The sequence below is a fragment of the Chiloscyllium plagiosum genome, unplaced genomic scaffold (assembly GCF_037043375.1).
Source record: "Chiloscyllium plagiosum isolate Xiang-an unplaced genomic scaffold, Cpla_swu_hap1 HiC_scaffold_2, whole genome shotgun sequence".
Classification (NCBI taxonomy): Eukaryota; Metazoa; Chordata; class Chondrichthyes; order Orectolobiformes; family Hemiscylliidae; genus Chiloscyllium; species Chiloscyllium plagiosum.
The window spans coordinates 65,852,075-65,868,299 of record NW_028270140.1 but is presented as its reverse complement, the minus strand read 5'-3'; the positions used below and the strand labels follow the sequence as shown (position 1 = coordinate 65,868,299).

The window sequence follows — 16,225 nt, the reverse complement described above, 5'->3', positions numbered from 1 at the left end:
GAATAGTTCATTGTGACTTGGGTTTAAAGGTTAAAAGTATAAACATTTCTTGTGTGAAGTTAATTTTGTCAATTATGAATTTGCCAGGAAAAGAGGTTACAGTGCATGCCAGAGTTTATATTTTGTATTTCGACGTTTTTAAATTACAGTTCTGAGAAGGAAATTACACCATTGCATCCCTAAAGTTTTAATTAACAATAAGTGCAGGGAATAGTACTGAAAACATGCCCGTGTTGTATATCAATCAAAACCTCTTGAAAGAGTTGGGCAATACAATTTTAATCGTGTGGAAAATCAAAAAGAAAACATAGACTTGCAGTCCAGTACTGTACTAAATCAGCAATTATACAGCACCATTAACTTCTGTTAATTTGAAGAGAAACAGTGTGATCAGATTGCAAACAGAGGAGAGAATTCTTTTTTTAACAGAGCCAGACCTTGCTATTTAACTTTTGCAAAACATACATTTTAGTGCTGAGTTTAATTTTGTAAAACAGTGTGCGTTTTCTCTTAGGCGATGGGCGTGTATCTCTATGGGGAGTTGATGGTTAATGAAGATGCCAAACAGCAACATCTGGTTCACAGGTGCTTCACCAAGCTTCAAGAAGAGATGGACCCATCCTTACAGAAAGTGATTGCTGAAATGATACTCTGACCAAGTGAGAACGAGAAGTAATTCTTCATGGGTATTCAAGCATATCTTGGGTGAAAGATTTGAATGAAAAGGAAATCTAACAGTTGTACTGTTATAAAGATTTAGGACCATACAATTTGTCACTTTACTCCCATTCTAAACTTAAAGTAGTAGCACTTGTCATTTCAATGTTTTTTTTTTACCTAAATTACAATAGAATGATTGTCTACATATTAATATGAATATGTAATAGATTGAGAATGAGCGAACTGCACTTTAAATTCCTGTTTATTCCTTAGTTAAACTATGCCATGTCAGTTAATGATGTCACCTTTAACAGAACCCAAAACTAGGAGTTTGGGGTGCCAAAGAACTTCTGCAGGGCTAAAATAATGACTTGAGTTCTAATATTTTCTTTGCTAATGAACATTAATCAAAACTTAAATAACTAATGTTTCCTGTTAAATTAATAATTGGAGAGAAATAACTAGCTTAAATGTTTTTTGCGCATCACACTTAGAGTATTCCAGCTGTCCTTTGATAATGACTCAAATTCAAGCTCACACTTGCATCAAATTTTGCCTTTGTTTTTGAAATAATTTCAGAATAATTAGGCTATAGAGCATTTAGCACAGGAACAGTCAGCTCACTGTATTTGTGCTGACCATGACGCTATTCTAAACAGTCCCATTTGCCCGGTATGTGGTCTGTATCCCCCTCTTTTCTGCCTGTTCATGTGTCTGTCTAAATGCTTCTTAAATGTTGCTGTTGTTTCTGCTTGTATCATCTGGCAGTTCGTTCCAGGCACCTATTGTCCTCTGTGGAAAAAAAATACTTCCCTTGCGCATCTCCTTTAAACTTGCCCACTCTCACCTTAAACCTATTCTCCCTGGTATACAACATTTTCACCCTGGGAAAGAGACTTTGATCATTCACCCCCTCCATGCCTCTCATTTTTATAGTTTTATCAGATTGCCTCCCTCAGCCCCTGATGTTCTCGCAAAAACAATTACCTACCTGTATAGCTAATATACCCCAATCCAGGCAACATCTTTGTATATCTCTTCTCCACCCTGTCCCAAACCTCCACATCATTCTTATAGTGCGCACCAGAACTGCGCACAGTACTCCATATGTCTTATATAGTTGCGACATGACTTTTTTGGTCACGCTTATTGTGTGTTGTTGAAACTGCATTCATTTAGACAAACAGAAAATATTTTATTACATTCGTGACCTGCGCCTTGTAAATTGGGGACAGGATTTGAGCAGTCAGGGTATAAACTACTTGCTGAAGGATTCCTAGCCCTTGTAAGCTTGTCCAATTCAGTTTCTGATCAAAGGTAACTCTCAGAATGTTGATGATGTGGGATACAGTAATGGTAATGTCAAGGGCCAATAGTTAAATTCAAGATTAGATTACATTACAATGTGGAAACAGGCCCTTCGGCCCAACAAGTCCACACCGACCCGCCGAAGCGCAACCCACCCATACCCCTACACTTACCCCTTACCTAACACTACGGGCAATTTGGCATGGCCAATTCACCTGACCCTGCACATCTTTGGACTGTGGGAGGAAACCGGAGCACCCGGAGGAAACCCACGCAGACACGGGGAGAACGTGCAAACTCCACACAGTCAGTCGCCTGAGGCGGGAATTGAACCCAGGTCTCTGGCGCTGTGAGGCAACAGTGCTAACCACTGTGCCACCGTGCCACCCACAAGAGTGCCATTCACTCTTGTCGAAGATGGTTAATACCTGGCACTTGGATTCTGCCAGTGTTACTTGCTGTTCTCCAGGTCTTGCTGTATTTGGCCTTGGAGTGCTTCAGTATATGAGCAGTTGTGAAGATATTAAGGCCTCAGAAACTTCTGCCATGATGAGCTGGCGCTGAGATGATTAACCAATAACCACAACTATCTTCCTTTGTGCCAGGTACGACTGCAGATTTGCTAGGACTGTTTGAATCCCTATTTGGTCAAATGTGGCCTTGATGTTAAGGGCAGTCATTCTCACCTTGCCTCATCTCTGAAATTCAGCTGTTTTGCCCATGTTTGAACCAGACTGTAATGAGGTCAGAAGCTGAGGGACAAAGCTGGTTCACCCAAGATCCTTGGACTGTACCTTCCAAAGCCATGACCACTTTCACCTGGAAGGACAAGGGCAGTTGATATATGGGAACATTGCCACTGCGACTTGCCCTCCAAGCCACACAGCATCCTGACTTTGAAAAATATCACCATTCCTGCGCTGTCGTTGGGTCACAGTCTTTGAATTCCCTCCCTATGGACAGTGTGGTTCAACCCATAGCACATGAACTGCAACAGTTCAAGAAGGCAGCTCACCACCACCTTCTGAAGGGAAATAAGGGTGGGTAACAAATGCTGGCCAGTACACGATGCCTATGTCTCATGAGTGCATTCATACAAAACTTTTTTCATCAACTCTTTGATCGCTTTATCCCCAAGAACCTTATCTAACTTATCCTTGAAAACATTAAATGTTTTGACCTCGGTTGCTTCCTGTGGCAGAAAATTTGAAAGACTCCCCATTCTCTGCATTAAGAAATTTCTTCTCATCTCAGTCGTAAGTATACAACTGCAAATCCTTAGACTGTGATGCGGTTCTGGACTTCCTGGTCATCGCGATCATCTTTACTGCATTTACCCTTTCAGTTAAGTCATGTTGGAATTTTATAAATTTATATGAGATTCCAACTCCCACCTCTCACCCCCAGTTCTTCTATACTGTAATGAATAAACTGTAATGCCACTTAAAATGCCCTTTAATTGGCAGCTCATCATCGCCTAGAGAGAAACTTGACTCGATGCTCATTAGATGCATATAAGTTCCTGATGTTGAGTTCAAACCTTCATTCCATGCTGTTCCACACTGATAACCCAATACATGACACCTCTTAATATGTGGGCCATTTCCCGAGTCTGTAGTGAGTTTTAAATATGTGTTTTTATGTGATCAACTGTACAAATAATTTTTTTCACTTCCAGTGAATGAAGTGACAGAATTTTTTTTGTCTTGTGTGTATTTTCTTTTCAAAATGCCAGTGGGTTACTGTCTGACAAGTTAACTTTCTACAAGCTTCACTGACATTGTAACCTCTTACCGTGGTTTTGTGTAAATAATTGGGTTAGTAATAGTTTACTGCTTCATTGCTTTGGTTAGTAAGTCATAACTCATGAAACTCCTCCCATAGCAGAATTAATTTTTGAATGCTTAGTGTGCATTTCTTTGATTTGGGAGCGATTGGATGTGTTTATCTTTTGCAGATAAATTTAGAAATAGGAGCTTATGATGTATTTACACTGATATTTCTGCATCAGGTAAACAGGGTGCTTATGTTTGCAGAAGATTTATCAAATTGTAAGATGGAGATTATTTACTATTAAGATTACAAAGCTTGGCTGGAGATGTCTAAATGTAAAACAAATGGAAAAAATGGACAATTAAGTTTGAAAAATCAAATATAAAAGTTCGAAGAGAATATCCTCGTTTAAATGCATCTGTTTGTTTTCATTAAAATAGTGCTGTAAACTGATCTGAAGCTTCTGTTTAGAGACGTTGGTGCAGTAAATGGTATCAGTAAGAAGGTATAACAACCTCTAGAGCCTGCTTCACCATTCGTATAGAGATCATTGCTAAACTCAATATTCTTACCTAAAAGAAAACCTGAGAGTTTCAGGAGAGAGACTTATAAATTTCCACGACTGTTCCATTATCCCTGTTTCCAAATATATTTTCTTAATTATAATTATATTAGCTACAACTTTAAGATTGTGCCACTTATTCAGGATTCTCCAAACAGGGCAATATGTTGCCTGTATCTAATCTATTACATCCTTTTATCATTTTAAAGGTAACCTGAAGTAAAATATGAGAAGCTAAAAGAAGAAGGTGATTTTAGAAGAGAGATGTTGGCAGGAGACTTTGCCTGGGTAGAAAGAAGAGCATGTGAATTTGATGTGTGATGCGATGTCACAATGCACATCTTCCTCAGTCCTGCACTGATTATATCTGATTGCGTTATGCACTTACATTCTGCTGGTTCAGAGGGAAATGAACATGCTGTAACTAGACTTACTTGGTAGCAATTCAAAAACAGAAAAATCATTCAAAGAAAAAAAGTATATCAATATAGTGTCTTTCATGACCAGACATTAAAATGGAAATAGGAAACGTGGCATCAAATTGCAAAAGTGCAACAATGTGATAATGACCAGATATTCTGTTTTGGCAGTGTCGGTTGAGGGATAAATGGTGACTGGAATATCAGGGCTAACTTCCTTGCTCGACTCTGTAATAGTGCCACAGGATCTTTTATATAAAACCCAAGCAAGCAGATGCAGCCATGGTTTAAAATCTCATTTATAACAGTGCAGATTATTATGCTGAGGCCTAGAAGTGGGTCCTAAACTAGAACCTTGTGGATCAGGAGAGAACGAGCTGGAACCTGAGCCATCGTTAACATAGAGGGAAGATTTAAAGGCATAGCAACTGCAATAAGGTGAGAATTAGGGAAGAAAGACTGCCATAAACATGAATCTTGGGAACCTTTTCTGTTTCACTGAAATGCACAATTTTGCATCTTTTTAGCCAAGTGTCAATTTTGTCAAATTTTTTGAAAGATTTCTCACTCACTGTGAGGCTGAATGCAAGGTCCCACTGTATCTTATCAAATCCACCTCATCTACCCTGCCCATAGGTGACTTTCCTGATTTTAGGAGAAAATGAGGAATGTAGACAGAGTCATGGAGACACAGATGTACAGCACAGTAACAGACCCTCCGGTCCAACTCGTCCATGCCAACCAGATGTCCCCACCTAATCTAGTCCTATTTGCTAGCACTTGGCCCATATCCCTCTAAACACTTCCTATTCATTGGCCTATCCAGATGCCTTTTGAATGTTGCAATTGTACCAGTCTCCACCATTTCATCTGGCAGCTCATTCCATACACGTACCACCCTCTAGATGAAAATGTTGGCCCTTAGGTCCCTTTTATGTCTTTTCCCTCTCATCCTAAACCTATGCCCTCTAGTTCTGGACTCCCCCACCCCAGGGAAAAGACTTTGTCTATTTACCCTATCCATGTCCTTCATGACATTATAAACCTCTAAGTGTTCACCCCTCAGCTTCGACTCTCCTCGGAAAACAGCCCCAGCCTATTCAGCCTCTCCCTATAGCTCAAGTCCTCCAACCCTAGCAACATCCTTGTAAATATTTCCTGAACCCTTTCAAGTTTCACAACATCCTTCCGAAAGGAAGGAGACCAGAATTGTTTGCAATATTCCAAAAGTGGCCTAACCAACATTCTGTACAGCCGCAACAAGACCTTCCAATTCCTATACACAATGCTCTGACCAATAAAGGAAAGCATAACAAACACCTTCTTCACTATCCTATCTACCTGCGACTCCACTTCCAAGAGTTATGAACCCGCACTCCCAGGTCTCTTTGTTTAGCAACACTCCCAAGGACCTTATCATTAAGCGTATGAGTTCTGCTAAGGTTTGCTTTCCCAAAACACGGCACCTTGCATTTATCTAAATTAAACTCCATCTGCCACTTCTCAGCCCATTGGCCCATCTGATCAAGATCCTGTTGTAATCGGAGGTAACCTTCTTCGCTGTCCACTACACCTCCAAGTTTGGTGTCATCTGCAAACTTACTAACTATATCTTCTATGTTCACATCCAAATCATTTATATAAATGACAAAAAGCAGTGGACCCAGCACCGATCCTTGTAGCACACCACTGGTAACAGGCCTCCAGTCTGAAAAACAACCCTCCACCACCACCCTCTTTCTTCTACCTTCGAGCCAGTTCTGTATCCAAATGGTTGTTTCTCCCTGTATTCCATGAGATCTAACCTTGCTAACCAGTCTCCCATGGGGAACCTTGTTGAACCACCTTATAGAAATCCATATAGATCACGTCCACCGCTCTGCCCTCATCAAACCACTTTGTTATTTTTTTCAAAAAAACATAGTCAAGTTTGTGAGGCATGATTTCCCAGGCACAAAGCCGCATTGACTATGCTTAATCAGTCCTTGCTTTTCTAAATACATGTAAATCCAGTCCCTCAGGATTCCCTCCAACAATTTGCCCACCACTGACGTCAGGCTCACTGGTCTATAGTTCCCTGGCTAGTCCTTCCCACCTTTCTGAAACAGCGGCACCATGTTAGCCGACCTCCAGTCTTCTGGCACCTCACCTGTGACTATCGATGATACAAGTATCTCAGCAAGTGGCCCAGCAATCACTTCGCTGCCTTCCCACAGAGTTCTAAGGGACACCTGATCATGTCCTGGGGATTTATCCACTTTTATGCATCTCAAGACATCCAGCACTTCCTCCTCTGTAATGTGGAATCAAGATGTCACCATCAATTTCCCCACAATCTATAGCTTTCATGTTTTCTCCACAGTAAACACTGATGCAAAGTACTCATTTAGTATCTCCTGCAACTCCACACAAAGGCCGCCTTGCTGCTCTTTGAGGGGCCATATTCACTCCCTAGTTACCGTTCTGTCCTTAATGTATCTGTAAAAACCCTTTGGATTCTCCTTAACTTTATTTGCCAAAGCTATCTCAAGTCCCCTTTTTGCCCTCCTGATTTTCCTCTTAAGTAAGCTCCTACTGCCTTTATACTCTTCTAAGGATTCACTCGATCTTGTCTATATCTGACATATGCTTCCTTTTTTTTTAACTAAACCCTCAATTTCTTTAGTCACCCAGCATTCCCTGTACCTACCAGCCTTTCCTTTCACCCTAAACAATCGATGTTTGGAAAGTTAAAATCCCCTACCATAACCACCCTATTATTCTTACAGATAACTGAAATCTCCTTACAAATTTCTTTCTCAACTTCCAGCTGACTATTGGGGGGCCTATAATACAATCCCAATAAGGTGATCATCCCTTTATTATTTCTCAGTTCCACCCAAATAACTTCCCTGGATGTATTTCCAGGAATATCCTCCCTCAGCACAGCTGTAATGCTATCCCTTATCAAAAATGCCACTCCCCCTCCTCTCTTGCAGCCCTTTCTATCCTTCCTTTGGCATTTGTATCCTGGAACATTAAACCACCAATTCTGATCATCCCTGCGTCATGTTTCTGTAATTGCTATGATATCCCAGTCCCACGTTCCAAACCTGAGTTCCTCTGCCTTCCCTGTTAGGCCTTTTGCATTGAAATAAATGCAGTTCAATTCATCCGTCCTACCTTGTTCTCTGCTTTGTCCCTGTCTGCCCTGACTGTTTGACTCGCTTCTGTTCTCAATTGTACCAGTCTTAGACTGATCTCTTTCCTCACTATCTCACTGGGTCCCCGCCCCCGACCTTATTAGTTTAAATCCTCCCAAGCAGCTCTAGTAAATCTCCCTGCGAGTATATTAGTCCCCTTCCAATTCAGGTGCAATCCATCCTTTTTGGACAGGTCACTTCTATCCCAGAAGAGATTCCAATAATCCAAAAATGTGAATCCTTCTCCCATACATCAGCTCTTCAATCACGCATTCATCTGCTCTGTCCTCCTAATCCTACCCTCGTAGCAGAAAGTGGGAGTAATCCAGATATTACTACCCTCGAGGACCTCCTTTTTAAATTTCTGCCTACCTTTCTACATTCTCCCTTCAGAATCTCATCCTTTTCCCTTCCTTTGTCGTTGGTACCACCATGTACAATGACCTCCTGCTGGTTCCTCTCCCCTTTGAGAACATTCTGCACCCTCTCTGAGATATCTTTGATCCTGGCACCAGGGAGGCAGCACATCATTCTGATCTTTCACTGCTGGCCGCAGAAACATCTGTCTGTGCCCCTAACTAGAGAGTCCCCTAAAACAGTTGGAACCCAATGTACCCTTCATTACGTTAGAGCCAGTCTTGATACTGTTCATGCGAGATTCCCCTGAAAGGCCATCACCCCCTATATTTTGCAAAACCACATACTTATTTGAAATTGGGATAGCTGCAGAAGACTCCTGTACTACCTGCCTACCTCTCCTACCTTTCTTGAAGCTAACACATCTACCTGACTGAATCTGAGCCTTTTCTCCCTTCCTATAACTGCCCCTAGCGGTTGTAAATTCCTAGTTGCCTCTAACTTTCGCTCCAACCAATCCATCTGATCTGACAGGATTGGCAACCAACGACCTTTATTGCAGATAAAGTCCTCAGTAACTCTTAAACTCTCCTGAAACTCCCACATCCGACAAGAAGAGCATATCACTCTACTAAATGCCATTTTGCTCCTTCAAATCTACAGACCCAGAAAATAGCACCATCTTATTGCTCTACAAAACACTGCTCCAGGCTAACTTCATACTTATGGCTTATATTTTAAAATTTAATCAAGAGACAGATGCTGGAGATCAGAGTCACTAAGTGTGGTGCTGGAAAAGCCCTTCATCAGGAATTGAAGGGCTTGTGCTCGAAAAGTTGATCCTCCTGCTCCTCGAATGCTGCCTGACTGGCTGTGCTTTTCCAGCTCCACACTGTCCTGATTTTAGCGCTACTTTATCAAATTCCATTTCTTGATCAACTTGTCACTGCTCGGATATTCCAGAATTGATCAGCATCCCTTATGCCCACACCATCTGTGCGCGGACTGAACACCCTCACCTCTCAAGACTGCCAGTGGAGGCCAAGGCACCAGCCCATAGTGACGTAGTCTGAGTTTGTCACCTGGGTCAGTGTAGTCTTAGCCAATTTGAGGAATACACAGCGCTGTAGAAATAAAGCCAGTGACTTTTTCTGCTTTGCCAGTTTTAAGTGCCACCATCTTCTCACTGATAACTCTGCTACTGTTACCCACCTTCTACCAAGGCTGTGCTCTATCACTGTTACTGTTGTCTGCAACATCTTCCTTTGTTTGCTGTAGCCCAACCCAACCCTTTCAGTTCACTAACCCTGCTTGCCTCTGCGCTGCCTACTCACTCATCTGGGACAGATACCCATCTGTACCAAAAACAACTGTGTTACCCACTTTTGTATCGCTTCACGTCTTCCTCTCTCTCATTCCAGAAAGAAAACAGCCCACAATAATGTGGAAAAAGTCAAGGTAGGTTTTGGCCTGCCTCGCATGCAGCTGTTCACCTCTTATGAGGAGAAGATATTGATTCTGACCATCCAAGCAACTGATTGACGTTATCCAAGCCTCTGGACTGGTATTGGAGGCTAATTGTAACTTATTGTGCAGTGAGCCCCCGATCAAGAGCTCTCCCTCTTGACTGAGGACTGTTGGCAACCATGACAGATTTCCTGGCTTTGTTTCTGTAGTAAACAGCAAGGCAATACAGCAGTTCTGTAAGCCTAATACAGGGGAACCTCGATTACCTGAACGAGATTTCATTCGCTCTATTTTGTTTGGATAATCGATTAAATGCCTTTCCTCTGAGGCTTGGAGTTTTTAAAGTCTGCTCCCTGTTCAGGAGACTAGCAGCAGCAGCACAGCGTGCAAGGCCTCGCTCCTGACACCGCCCACGGCCAATCCTCACCCCAATCCCGTCCAACATCGCCCCCCCCCCGCCCCAACCCTGTTCACAAGACCCGCCCCCCAACCCTGTCCACAAGACCCGCCCCCAAACCCCATCCTACACTCACACATCCCCTGTCCCCATCCCCGTCCCTGCCCCCTCTCTGGGGCAGTCGGACTGGACACCAACAACAAGACTGTTGCTGCTGTAGCTGCCTTTGTGGAGTAAGTCTCCAAATAGCACGCGCGCACACAGAGCCACACACACAACTTTTTACTGCAACTTTTTGACAGGTTCCACATTTGCCCTGTACAGGACAATGTTGGAGAGATTATCTGAGGAAGGGGATTTAGGGTACATGCCTGTGTAGAACTCCAGGGAAAGTGTCAGGAGAGAGAGAGAGCGGGCGGGAGGTCAGTCATTTGGAGACGGTGCCTGTTTAATCACTGTAAACAAAAAAAAGACGTAATGACTGTGGGAAACACGTCTTTGATTCATTTTTCTATTGGGACCTCAAGCTCTCCATCAGATAATCTGATTTTTGGATAATTGAGGTTCCTCTGTATATCTGAGGGGCAAAGTCCAAAAAAGTTAACGCTGTGAGCATTCAGATTGACTTAGATGAGTGTGCAGTTTAACAACAAGTGCACAGGCCAGCAGTGCAGACTGGTCCAGGTCATGAGCAGAGTGTATGCCCCTGAACTTACCCTGTCCCTTGCTGCCGAATTAAATTGACAGTTGCAGTTTCAACCCGAGGTGCTACATTGAATTACAGAAACCTCCTGTAAGTGGATTAGAGATGCGCCTTGAGGGTTCTCAAATCTATGGATATGGAGTCTGTGTGGCCAGTGCCTTTGGAGTGTGCCCTGAGATTTTAGTGTCCAGTGTGCAATAGAGAGCTCCTTTGGAGCAAGCAGCAACTTGAAACCGCCAGCTACCCCTTCTGATGTTGAGGATGTTCTACTTTTGAGAATGTTAGGTAGGAACTGCATTAGGTAGAGAATTAATGAGGTCTTTAACGAGCGTTGATCCAGCTTCATATACAACTCACTGTTCCATAGTGGGAATTTTGTCTCAATGCCACTACTTGCCTAAAAGATATTGCGAGTGACTCTCAACGTTGAAATTGGTCCCACCAGACTTACTGCATAATTCTGCCAAAATTCTTGCCATAGCCCATGACAGTCTGGCCTCTATACGATTCCACCTGATTCCTTCAAAACTCATTCAGGCAGTTATTATGTTGTACTTTTGACAGAAGCTGTCTAAAACCATTTATGACAAGTGACTGGAAAATTAAAGTAGTGGCAGAGACTTTATAATAACATCTGAGTCAGTCCCATTGTCAGGACTTCGCCCTATATTATGTTAACAGAGTTCTATAATTGTATTTTTGTGGCATATGGAGGAAATTTAACAGCCTGTTTTACTGACCAAAATCTCTTTCATGTTATTTCATTTAATTGTGATGAAGGGAATTCTTAAAACTCAATCTCAGTGGCTAATTCCAATATGGAAGAGCAACTGTAGTAGCAGTTCAAATAAAAGTTGTGATTTACACCCCTCCAATTCTTCTAATTCTACTTGAAACACTATCTTAATGTCCCTGAGATCACATTTTATAGTTTGGAAAATAAGTTATTCTTCCCTAATAATGTGCCTTAATTCTGAAAGAACCCCGTTAATTTTGCTGCTGCTCATATGATTATGTTGCCCTAATTCCAGTTGTGTGATGTCCATCGTTAAGAGTAGAGGTTCATTTGCAAAGTGTGGGATCGATCCAAATTCCAGAGATAAAAGCAGAAAGTGAAAACACACTATGTCGCCTGTACTTAGTCAAATAATTATCAGTTTGGGCAGGTGAACAGGCTGAGACAGACACTCAAGACTGTAAAATTTAAGCAATTTGCTTATTTTAAACTGGCTGAGTTCTGTCATTAATTTTTTTGTCCTTTTGATTGAGAATATTGAGAAAAATATTGGTTTTCCAATTAACCTCAATGTAGCTTTTAGGTAAACTATCATGTGACATGACTCCTTCATGAAATTGTTACTAATTACCCAGATGTAGTGACTGATTTATTGCTGGCGAGGTGCCAAAAATAAGCCTTTTCCTTTGATTTTAAAAAGCTGGTCTTACTTTCTGGCTAATATCATTCTTTGTCACATCCTCAAACAGGCTTATCCAGAACTGAAAATCATGTCCGAGCAGGAGTCTTAGCATTGGAAACCTACCAGCAATTTCTGCTGCGTGAACTTCTTTCTATTGCAAGCTTTAATAGCTATCAATGTGAGAAGATCTTCATTTTTTTCCTCTTATGGGTTCTGTTTGAAGACTCTGCTTATGTTCTGCATGCTGATGTACATCACTGTCTCTGCAGACATTTAAAATTTAGATATTGTTGCCGACACCTTTTAGTCATAGGTTTGAGATATCTAACTCTACATTTAAATGTTTCTAATGAATTTTAGTAATATGTTATGCAAAATTGACAGTTACCACTATTTAATCTACGACCAGGACTAATTAAAGTAAAACAGACTGCAGATGAAATCACACCTCAAATATTCTGGATTGTTCAGTAATGTGTAAAACATACATATCTTATTGTTTGTTTAATCGTCTTAATATAAGCTCATCAATTTTGAGCGGTGTAGCTAAAGTTTCATTCTTTTAGGTAATTATACAGCAAACTGTGTTTTATATTGGATCTAAGTTAGGTTAAATGTTATGTCAAATGTGTTGCTTTTTTAATCTCGTCACTTATACTTTACCTCAACGTTTTGAATCCCCTTTATGTATTGAACAGTTCTTGTTTAAATTTAGATCAAAGTAATGTGATATTAACAAATTCTGTCAAACCCATAGTTGGAACATTCCAATCCATGAATGAGCTTCAACATTTTACATAATTATTGCTCATAATTCAGATCACTTTAAGAATAAAGAAGTTGAGGTAGCAGGAAAGATTGATTTAAGTTTATATCATTTATTCCAGACACACACACTTTCCATTTTTTCTTACTGTTAGTTGAGATTTAAATGTCTCACTAAACTAGTGATGGGTTGTAACATTTAATTGTTTGTAAGCTGTGGATTTCTTATGGAGGAAAGAGAGTGGACCGTAAATGGAGGAAAATCTGGTCACAATGCCAGTGCTGGTTCTATCAATGAGAACTACAGCAGTGCACCCTTTAGAAGAGTAATGTTTCTCTGAAAGCAAATTATAGATATCTGTGGTTAACTATATATGTGTAAATGAGAGAAGCTTCTATCTAGTTTACCTGCCATAATGTTGAGCATTGCTATTTTCAGCCTTCCACTTATGGCAAAGTCAGGTCCATGTATTTAGAGGCAGGAGATGGCATTGACATATCTTTGCTGGTCTCGTTATCTAGAGACCCAGTAATTGATTTAACGTATTATTGTCACATGTACCAAAATACAGTGAAAAGTATTGTTTTGTGTGAATAACCAGACAAATCATACCTTACGTAAGTACATCAGAATAATAGAGCAGGATGTAGAGTATAGTGTTACAGCTGCAGAGAAGCTACAGAGAAAGATCACCTCTCATATTTGAGAGATCCATTGATAAGTTTGATAACACTGGGGAAGAAGCTGTTCTTAAATGTTCTGGGCATGGGAGTTTCAATCTGCCAAGGCATGCAGAATTCGAATTAAGCTTTTAAAAATCTGGAATTAAAAATCTATTGATAACCATGAAAACATTGCTGATTATCATAAAAACTCTTAAGGTTGTCTCTTAAATATCTTCTGCACTGGTCCACTCTGTTGTATCTTTTGAGACAAGGAAGTCTCAAAAAAGACCACATTCCACCCGCCCTGGCTGATGGATTAGATCCCCTCCATATTGAGCACTACTTGGACAAAGTACCAAGAATAGCAAGGGTGCAGAATGTGCTCTGGCTGTGAGACTTCAATGTCCCTCACCAAGAGTGGCTGTCCAGATTGAGTCCATAGCAGGTGGTAAAGGAATCAAGAAATGGGAAAAATATTCCTGATATCACCCTCACCAATCTGTCTGCAGCAGATGCATCTAACCATAACACTGTCAGTGAGAGAGATCACTGGACAGTCCTTGTGGGGACAAAGTCCCATCTTCACATAGTACTCTCAAAATCTGACCTCTAATGGATCTAGCAACTCATGACTGGACATCCATGAATCATTGTAGGCCATCATTAGCAGCAGAATTGCATTTCAACACGATCTGCAATTGCAACTTACAGTCTCATGATCATCAATCCAGGGATAAACCCTGGACTGCTTACACGCCAGATAACATAAGCACAAAGTGATAAACAGAGATCAGTGATTCCACAACCAGTGGATCAAGTCTAAGCTCTGCATTTTGTCACATATAGTTATGAATGGTAGTGGGCAATTAAAGAACTCGCTGGAAGAGGAGACTACATAGATATCCTCATCCTTAATAATGGGAGAGCCAAGCACAGCAGTTCAAAAGAAAAGATTGAAGTATTTGTAACAATCTTCTAGTATCCTAAATGCAGTCGCCCATTATATTATTGAGACCAAATTCAAACTGGGTGACTGTTGCCTGTCTCTGCTAGACAACATTGTATGCATTGATGATGATACAGCAGAGACACTTAAAGCTCTGTAAAACTTAATTAATTTATTAAATGCTTGGGTAAATGATAAATAATGCCTTTAACTACTAAAGTTTCTCAACCAATTCACTTTATAATCCTGGGTCATTATTACCAGGAGAGTTGGCAGCTGGCCACTCTAGAACGCTTGGCGGCATCAACACACCTGCTGATTAGGTATTTCTTTGCAGTTGTAAATCTCAGTTGCTGCTAAAATTGGGGTTTTTCTGGGCTGCTGCTAATATAGTTCCGACCTGCTAAGTTGGCATTCCAATTTCCTTATTTGGAATTTGTCCAAACCCAAATTGTTTGACCATATGTAGCTAGCAATTGTTAAATTCCTTTAGTTTCTGCAAATCCTTCTCCTTTATGGCCATAATGTAGCTCCTGATTGGTCTTGATAGCAGCTGGAATGTCATTTTGTTCATTTTTCCTATGTGCAGCTGAAACTTGGGTGCAGTAACCTATTTACCTTAGAGAACATTTCTACAATAGTTCTGATTTCTGCAATGTCTTCTGTCTTGCAGCTAACTTGTTCCAGTCCACTGTAAATTCTCATATTGATTCCCATATCTTTGCCCTTATCCAACATCTCCCCCCTTTTAATCCAAGGATTTGTCTGGAGAACCAGGTCAGCTCTATTCTCCAGGGCATTTCTAGGCAGTGGTGAGTGTTAACTCCTTACAGTAATTTATTCTCAGCAAAGCATGGCCTCATTTGTGTTATTTAATGATGCCATTTAAATTGTTGTACTTATTATCAAAGTCACTAATCATTTTATGATGTCTTACTCATTTACCTTTTGTTCTGTGGCATGTACATTCTTATACACTTTCCACCTCTTACAAAATAAGCATAATATCAATGTAAATGGTAATGAGCAAAAAGGCAGGAATTCTATGAACTGGCTTTTTCTAAGGTATTCTTACCCTACAATAAACAGCCATTACAAACCCTTTCCCATACAAGCTATCTTTTGGTATCTGAGACCAATTCCTGTTGTCAGTCTCCTCTAGTTCTTATCATGCCGTTTTAACAAACACAATCAGACTATTACAACAACAAGTATAACAGATTGCATTATAACAACATGAGATAGAATCCTGATACTCAAGTGAACCTGGGTTTACCATCCCCAATTCCCAACTTTACTCCAAAAATTTGGAGCCTGCAAGTCTCTATCCACCTCCTCTGTTTGATTTTTGATCTCCTTCGTGTAATTAGCCCAATTGTGGATAACTTCCTTTGCCTTGAGAATGATCTTCACCTCGTCTGAAATGTGGAATAGGTGGCATTTCAGCAGCTATAAACCACCATACATCCTTGTCTGTATAATTTGAGCGGATGGATAGAGTTGTGTGCAGTTCCTAATCAGGTGCTAGCTTAGACAGGACTTAGTGACTAATGGTTATGTCAGAGAAAATATTGCTGATATTCCCCCTATTTACAGCACACC

At 40.8% G+C, this 16,225-nt stretch overlaps 1 protein-coding gene across 5 annotated transcripts in view; it reads left to right on the top strand.

Annotated features, from left to right (window-relative positions):
* Positions 1–16,149, top strand: part of aopep (aminopeptidase O (putative)) — a 376,099-nt gene extending 359,950 nt beyond the window's left edge. For 2 of the 5 annotated variants that reach the window (XM_087997406.1, XM_087997388.1), the window contains one exon: positions 515–4,194. In XM_087997406.1, coding sequence (XP_087853532.1) covers positions 515–655 — 141 coding nt within the window. In that variant the 3' untranslated portion in view covers positions 656–4,194. Of the gene's footprint in view, positions 1–514; positions 4,195–4,512; positions 10,177–12,313 lie in introns of those variants that run through there. The other 3 variants (XM_043713335.2, XM_087997399.1, XM_087997395.1) reach the window with 3 other exon arrangements.
* Positions 16,150–16,225: the final 76 nt, after the last annotated feature.